This window comes from Populus alba, chromosome 5 (assembly GCF_005239225.2).
Source record: "Populus alba chromosome 5, ASM523922v2, whole genome shotgun sequence".
Classification (NCBI taxonomy): Eukaryota; Viridiplantae; Streptophyta; class Magnoliopsida; order Malpighiales; family Salicaceae; genus Populus; species Populus alba.
In genome coordinates, this window is record NC_133288.1 from 7,696,999 (window position 1) to 7,705,344 (window position 8,346).

The window sequence follows — 8,346 nt, forward strand, 5'->3', positions numbered from 1 at the left end:
CTTGCTTGCTTTCATGAAGCCAACCTTAACAAACACCACTTCCATTTAAAATAACATAATTGGTGGCTTGGGAAAATTCTAGGGTTTCCAATATGACAAAGCCAGTGAAGGGGTGAGTTGGGATTGGCGGTGGCTAATGAGAGGAAAAAAAAAAAAAAATGCATCAATTTGCAGAGGTTTACCTTGACACCGTTGTGAAGCTTATAGTGGTGGTCAATGACATAGAGATGGGAGAAGTCGGTGACCAGCATAGAAGACAAAGGGAAAAGATTTATGGAGTTCATGTTATATTATTATATATGATGATAATTTAATTATTTTATCATATTTTAAGATTTGGATTTAACTCGAGATGTAAAGTATAATTTCTAAAAGTGTAAAGGAAAAGTAAAAACATGATCGGAAGATTAATGTGAGAAAGAAAAAGAATTGTCACTCGAACAGAAAAGAATCTATCGCAGAATAATTTAATCATCTTGGCACAACATCCATTAATGCTTTAGTTTCGGAACCAAGAACTACAAAACCAATGCCACAATAGCACTGCGCATCATCTTAGAGCTCGACTCCTTTTGTCATCCCGGTTCCTCCGATCTCGATCATATTCAGGATCATCATCATTTTCTGCACTTCGACGTCTATGTTCTCGATCGTCCCTCTTGTCTTTATGACCATCATGATCTCTATAACTATCTGAAGTTCTCTTTCTGTAATCTCGATGGTCTTTATGGCTATCATAATCTCTTAGACTATCTGAACTTCTCTTTCTGTAATCTCGATCGTCTCGGTCTTTTCTTCTATCCATACACTTTTCTTTATCAAGTCGCTCCTCAGGATATCGACTTCCTCCTTTACTTTCAGGGTACCGAGTGTCCTGTCTGTGTCCTCTTTCTCTGTCACTTTGCCTGTACCTCTCTTTTCTATCTTTCTTTTCTCCATCAATTTGGTAATCCGGATCACGGTGTCCATGTCTCTTTCCCTGTCTTGGACTTTCTGGAGTGTCTCCATCAAATACCATTTCATATCTACAAAAGTTTGTTTCCCTGTTAAACAAACATACAAGGAGGGAGGAAAAGGGAAAAATGCAAGATTATTACTAACCTCGAATTATTATCTCCACCACGCTGCATATTATCGTCCTTCAGGATGTATTTTGAAGGTTGATGTTTGCTAGCAGGATCACCAGTGCAATCCTTCGCCATATGATCAACAGCACCACATTTGAAGCAACCTCTTCCAGCTGTCATTAAGATAGAATGTAAATGCAACAATTATGTTATAAGCATATGCTTATCTGATTATTTGATGATCAGTGATGGGGCTTTTGAGAGTCTGTTTATATTTGGCAGATTTCCTACAGAAAGCAATTGGTTGTTTCTAGCTCATTATGCACTTTTATAATCTTCCAATACTGATATGGGATTGCTACATTTATGCTCATTTGGTTCTTTTACACTCAGGTTTTTATTCTTTATTATGTTCCTCTTTTGCTCCCAACGTAAGTTTTATACACAAAATGTTAATCACATAGCAATCTTCACCTTTACCCGGTTGGTTGTCTTTTCGCCTGTATTGAGACCATAGTTTTGCAACACTCTGACTAAAATCCACATGAATCCTTCTATCATCAATCAAAGCATTATCCATCTGCCATGAAACAATTAAATAAAAAGTTTCAGTTGGAAAACAAAAATTACCTCATGATACATTTAGTTGATGACATTCACAAAAAATATTTTAAAGTTTGAATCAAGTTTTAACTGTTATAATACACTAGGAACCGTGAACTTATTTAAACAAGGCACCCGAGAATAATCAGATATGCAGAAAGAAAAATACAAATCAAGTTCTCTGACAAAAACAGATTTTCTCAATCTTTCAAATACCTTAAAATATGCTTGCTCACATGCCTCTTTGGTCTCAAACTCTGGTTGACAAAAAAAAATAAAAATTATACTTAATTCAGCAAAAAGTACAAGGATCATATTTTAACATGCCAAAAAGAAGATACAAAGATCACATAAAATTTTATCACTGTTCATCAATAGAAAACAAAGAAACCTAAACATATGCAACAAATACACAGATTTAGACAAAGATGAGACGAGTTGATGTTGATGATAAATGATGCATTCCATCACACAGCAGTATATCATCTCAAAAATAGGCTATTGATCATTGTAGCTAGCATTCTCCAGCATGAAGAAATCAGTCTGGAGCTTATTTTCATAATAAATTTTAACTTTTCAGGAGAATTGCATAAACTGTTAGTGTGGCATGTGAGTCTTTAGAACTATAAAAAAACCAGCATATGCTCAATTTTTCTCCCCATCTGCATATAACTTTTGGCTCATCCAAGTACTAAATAAGTTACAAAAAACTTGCAGAGAAACCTAGAAAATGGCTCTAAGATTACCAACTTTGGCCAATAAAAATTCTCATAATTAGTTAATTGAGAATAGAGCAGTGCTGAAAGGACCATGAAATTCAATTTATCAATAGAATCAGTCTGAAAATACTTGATTCTTTTATTTGTCATTTTTCTTCATTTTAGCCTTAAGGTCACAGTTATTAAAGATTCAAGTGAAACTAGGGTATCTGACTATCTGAATAAATCCCAACTCCTCTTAAACCAGTAATATACAAGCAACGTCCTGCATATGAAAGAACATTTAAGGTAGCAACTTTATTACATGTCATTTTTTTAGGTCATAATGCAGCCCTATAATATTGGATTTCAAAATCAAATTTGAACCAGTGCAAGTGACTGAAGAGGACAGGAAATATCAGGGCGGGCACAAGAGAGTGAGAGACAAAGGTCCTGAAATCTTAATGCTTCATGAACCACAAGTAAAAGAACATATATTTCCTAGCAAGATGGTCTATCTATAAGGGCACACCTACCAACAGAACACATTCAAATTATCAATAGAATCAGTCTGAAAATACTTGATTCTATTATTCGTCATTTTTCTTCATTTTAGCCTTAAGGTTACATTTTTTAAAGAGTCAAGTGAAAATTAGGGTAGCTGACTATCTGAATAAATCCCAACTCCTCTTAAACCAGTAATATACAAGCAATGTCCCGCATATTAAAGAACATTAAGGTAGCAACTTTATTACATGTCATTTTTTAAGTCATAATGCAGTCCTATAATATTGGATTTCAAAATCAAATTTGAACTAGTGCAAGTGACCGAAGAGGAGAGGAAATATCAGCGCGGGCACAAAAGTGTGAGAGACAAAGGTCCTGAAATTTTAATGCTCCATGAACCACAAGTAAACAAACACATATTTCCTAGCAAGATGGTCTATCTACGAGGACATACCCACCAACAGACAAAATTAGTAGAAAAGTGCAGATGACAAGATTCCACTCACCTATAAATGCATAACATAAGCTGTCTCCAGTCTTATAATCACGAATTATATCAGCCCTGCCATAGTCCACATGATGAGCATTCTATTTTTCTCACAAATGAAAGCTTAAAAACATAATTGTCTTTTTTTTTATGGGTTCCAATTACTCACGATATAACAGTTCCAAAGCGTGAAAAGATTGTATGCAAGTCCTCATCCTGCACCAAGAAGTTGGAACAACTCAACAAGGCTTTAAGATGACAACTGCAGTAAGAAATAAGAAAAAAGACACGAGAAGCTAACTCATAGATTCCCGTACCACAGAAATGGAAAACAGAAGACTCACCTCAGTAACTGGATTTAGTTTACAAACAAATAGGACATTATCAGGAGGCTTCGTCTCAGCCTCAGGAATATCCCCAATCTGTCACACAAGATAAAAAAAAAAAAAAAAAGAATGAATTAATATGTAGATGGAATTTGAATGATTGGATTATTGTCTGTATAGATCCTTACACTCTCAAGCACAACTGCACTAGAATGTGCTTCCTTTGCCCGAAGAACCTCTTCTAGCTCTGCTGTGCCTAATTGCTCATCCATGGGCACCCAATCATCTTCGAGCCGCACGTCACCATCAACCTAGTTTCAATAATATGCATTGTTAAGGTAGGAAACTGGTGAGATGAGCAAAATTATCACTGAGACCAAAAGTTTTGAAAAGAACATGAAAGCAAGAATACAGATTTAAACATGATTTGATCAAAATTGTCTCATATCTCTAATATCAAATCATCAGGTTAATACTATTTATCTATCTGAGTTGACGTTACTCTTTCCTTGCCTTCACCTCTTTTCAGATCTATCATTCCATTTCTTCTTTTTATTTTGCTTTAAATTTATATGCCTTCAGAAGCTTTTTTGTTTAGTATTCAAATTACCAATCAATATTCCTTCACATTAAGTGTTGATGTTGTTAGACGAGATCAACATCATTTCCAATTCAAGGATTTGCCATTTACTTCCACTGCTATTCACTCTGATGGTGAATAGTTCACAGACAAATTTCTTTTTAATTGTTGGATACCATGCATAAACATTTGATAAACCAGGTCTGCCCATCCTTCTGAGCCACATGCAACCTCGAGAACTAGTTTGTATAAAGTTCAAAATCATTTATCTTTGAAGAGCATCAACTAGCACCTCATCCTTTGGTTTTCCTTCTGGAGAAGCTTCAGGGATCAATTCTGCCAGTTGGGAAGGATCATCAAAAGGATCATCAAGTATATAAGTGTGTTTGATTCTGATCAAAGACAATGGGCACATGTTACTATCCAGAAATTATAATCAAACATTAAACAACAAGTGCATTTTGAAGAAGAACCAACCTGATATTTTTAAAAGGTCTATTCTTTTCATCCACGTAAGCTTCATTTATCCTCATTAAAGTTTCAAGTCCTTCTGCTATCTCTCCAAATACCTACAGCAGAGAAACAGTTTTGTGACAATCATAGAGAATTGGAAGCCAGAGAGAAGTTCCTCTTAAGGGGTACACAAGGAACCATCCTGACCAAATAACCAACCGATGTAATTTCTTATTTCCATAACAGCTAACAGCTCATAAACCACTTCATTTAATCCTCTTCACACTTAATAGTGTGCTGTGATTCATATCCTATCCCACTGGTGGTTTGGGGGGGGGGGGGTAGATTGGGAACTTACAGTGTGCTTCCCATCAAGATAGTCCAGATCATCACGTAGAGTGAAATAGAACTGAAAACAAGAACAGTTTTATAATCATACATCTAAAACACATATGCAAATTAAGAAGTGTGAAAAAGATTGCTTCCCGTTAACCATCAAGCAAGGAAAACAAGTCTTATCATGTTTAAGACTCTTACATACCTGAGAAGCATTCAAATTTTCCCCAGCACTAGCCATTGCAACAGTTCCCATCTTTGAATGTTTCAAATCAAGATGAATTTCATCGCCAAAAAATCGAGCCTGATCGCCATATAGAAATCTGAAATAACCACCACATGTAACGTTACATGAGAAACCGGATTTACTTATTAATTACCAAACAACTAGATTTCCAAAACCATGAACAACCATAAAAGATTTAGTAAAACTCCATAAAAAAATACTCCAAAATACTAGTAAAACCTAGTCAGGTCATCAACATTCAAGTATATAATCAATGCATTTAAGACTCTTACTTATAGACCGAGTCGCCACCAGCTCCAGTACCAGTAGGGTCACCAGTCTGTGCAGTAAAATCCTTCTGGACTGTGTGAAATAGGCAACCATTATAATACTTAATCCTGAATCAGCAAATACAAAACCAAAAATATCAAATTTTATAGCCGAAGCACTTCAAAGATACAAAAATTTTGCTCAAAGTTGATAAATTTCTCAGTTTTTGTCAAGACCCAGAATTAAGTTCTTGAAACCCAGAAGTTTAAATGATCTACATGAAGAAATAGCAAAAAAAAATTAGCTACAATAGAGCAATTTAAGATTATGGAATTAAAAGGGACTTACCTGCAAAGTTTCAAGAAGTTTTTGCAGGTTAACGGGCACTTGTCAGCGTATAAATCCACCACTATGTCACCTAAACTTGTAACTATTAGCACTGACATATTTTCTCTCTCTGTGACAGTCTGTGTTTGGTTGCTGAGAAAAGATAGCAAGCGAAGCGAGACTGAGCTGAGAAGGGAAAATAAGAAAAGAGATCTCTCGAACTCGAGCGGGTTCCTCTAGGATCCGAGAAAGATTGATTGGGTCGAGTACTGTTAAAATGGGCTAAACCCGGACCGACGTTTTCAAACCATTTTATGTGAGTTGGGTCTATTTTGTATCCATTGGGTTTGCTTGTGGGTTTAGTTCTAATTGTTGATGATTCTTGTTGTCTAAAGATACAATTCATTTGGGATTGTTTTTAAATGAGAAAGAAGGAGCCCATATCACGTTTGAACTCTCAACTTCAAAACAACTCGGGCTTATTAATTAACAAAAAAAAAATAATAATAATAAGCCATATGGTCATTTTACTGTAGCAATTTTAGTGTATATCCTCTCGCAAATTAGGATTGTAATAGTTATTTAAAAAAAAAATTAATTTGATCATGAAAACATTATTAAAAAAAAAAAAACAAGGTATGATTTGCCGTTGCAATCTATGTATGAAACCGCCCCACATTTGAATTAATTAGCATGATACTTTCCATTTGTGTTTTGTGAACAGTACCCCCAATCTGCAATTTCTTTCCTTTTTCTGCAATTTTTCCTGCTGGTTAGTTTTCTTCCCCTTATCCTTGCATCCTCTAGTTGGTTTGGTGTGCAAGCTGCCACCTCTTTTCAAGACAAATAATCAGCTACAACTCACCTTTTTTTCCCCCCAACACATATAGTTAAGATGAGGGAACATTAGAGTTGGTCTCCAAGTCTAAACAGTTGTATAAACAACTGGTTGTGCAAGGAAAAAAGAAAAGAATGTGTAGCAGTAAAATAGAGTATCAAGACAAATATCAAGGAATCATATATGTTAGAAAAGTAATTACTGCAATATAAAATACCATAAATGTAGGAATTGGTTAGTGCTGGTTATGGAAAATAACTACTGCAATATAAAAGACCATAGTTATAAGAATTGTTAGGGTTGTTTAAGGAAGATAATCTCTGCAATAATTACTGCAATATTTCTTTGAATAACACTTGTAGAGATTTCTTTACAAGTAAACCTTCAACCATGTATAAAAGGGGCAACTTTTTTTTGACAAGGGACAGTGAAAAGTGATCACTGGATGGGGAAAGAAAGAGAGGAAAAAGGAAAACAAAGTAGAGGCATAAAGAGAGAGAGGAGAAAGAAAATAAAAAAGAAAGAAAATAGAGGGAATAAGAAGAAGGCTGAGAATAAAAAAAACCAAGAGAACAAAAGAGGAAGTCTTTCTTCCCAGAGGCGAGAAGGAAGAAGCCTTGTCCATCAGCCTACACGTCATCTATTATATAAAACAAGCAATATGGGCAGATATGAGTCTCAACCCCTTTTCTTCCTTGTCATATATATAGTTAATGTCTATTATTTGTTCTTTTTTAAAATTTGTTTCTACTCTTATCTCGGACATTTATGTTTTGTTTTGGGGCAACATTGTTGTGCGCTCGCCTACATTTTCTTCCATAGCTGTGAGTAAACATGTGTTTATGTTAAGAGTTGATGGTTCCTTTCTTTCCCTTGTGTTCTTGAGGAATTAGGGACCTTAAAGGCCCTCCCACCCCTTTTCTCTTTTATTCAGGTATCTCTCTACCTTAGAATGTTGAGCAGGAGAAGGGATGTTTCTAAACAAAGCTTTGGCCAAAGGAGAAAGTAAATAATGTTAGGGAAGTTCTAAAGGAGATAATAAAAAAAAGCCATAATAGAAGTTCCTTTTCAATTAAGGTGGTCTTTTGGCAAACTCTTGGGTCACGTTTTCCTTTATGTTTTCTTTAAAACAAGATAACTACTCATCTGTTTCTTTAGTATTAGTTTTTAATATACGGGGTAGAGAGGCATGCTGACCAGGTTCCTTTCCTTTTGCATGAAATTAGTATGGTAGTTTTCTCATATAGGTAAAAGAGAATAGGCCATGAGTCACAAACATTGCATCAAGATTTTTAGTTCAAACTTTGGTTTTAGAACTTTGGCTCCCTTCGTGCATACAGATGTGTTTCTTTTCCAGTTATAGGATTTTTTAGTCGAGTTTGGCTTTGAACACTTTTTTTAGAGTTGTTTTTAAATTTCTTGTTGTGTGTGTGTGTGTGTGTGTGATGGCTTGATACCTTTTTATTGTGATGTTTGCATTTAATTGTGATGCTCGTGTTTCGATCAAAATATAAAAAAAGGTTTTTTTTTGTGTTGCATACAGTCAATCCCCTAATATATTTTGAATTCCCTTTGTTTAAGAAAAAACAAATATTTGAAGTTTAAAAGAAAATGTGTTTTAGCATTGA

At 35.0% G+C, this 8,346-nt stretch overlaps 1 protein-coding gene across 2 annotated transcripts; it reads right to left on the bottom strand.

Annotated features, from left to right (window-relative positions):
• Positions 1 to 413: 413 nt before the first annotated feature.
• On the bottom strand, positions 414 to 6,119 carry LOC118054078 (peptidyl-prolyl cis-trans isomerase CYP59). 2 transcript variants are annotated; one of them, XM_035065522.2, is made up of 14 exons: positions 5,902 to 6,119; positions 5,577 to 5,681; positions 5,263 to 5,380; positions 5,080 to 5,130; positions 4,746 to 4,837; positions 4,561 to 4,660; positions 3,877 to 3,999; positions 3,707 to 3,784; positions 3,532 to 3,578; positions 3,382 to 3,437; positions 1,887 to 1,927; positions 1,548 to 1,647; positions 1,102 to 1,240; positions 414 to 1,025 (listed from the first exon to the last, which is right to left on the bottom strand). In XM_035065522.2, exons 1-14 carry the CDS (start codon positions 5,997 to 5,999, stop codon positions 551 to 553), a joined length of 1,623 nt encoding a protein of 540 aa, XP_034921413.1. In that variant the 5' UTR covers positions 6,000 to 6,119; the 3' UTR covers positions 414 to 550. The 2 variants fall into 2 exon arrangements, with proteins under 2 accessions (XP_034921413.1, XP_034921411.1); XM_035065520.2 differs by having other exon boundaries at positions 1,542 to 1,647; positions 5,902 to 6,117.
• Positions 6,120 to 8,346: the final 2,227 nt, after the last annotated feature.

What these genes read in the sequence shown, in the direction of transcription:
- LOC118054078 (XM_035065520.2), bottom strand. Translation starts at nt 5,999, where the DNA reads ATGTCAGTGCTAATAGTTACAAGTTTAGGTGACATAGTGGTGGATTTA. An exon ending in ATCTTGATGGGAAGCACACT is followed by an intron (nt 4,838 to 5,079) that starts GTAAGTTCCCAA and finishes TCTCTGCTGTAG; the next exon opens with GTATTTGGAGAGATAGCAGA. An exon ending in GTGAGCAAGCATATTTTAAG is followed by an intron (nt 1,648 to 1,886) that starts GTATTTGAAAGA and finishes GTTTCATGGCAG; the next exon opens with ATGGATAATGCTTTGATTGA.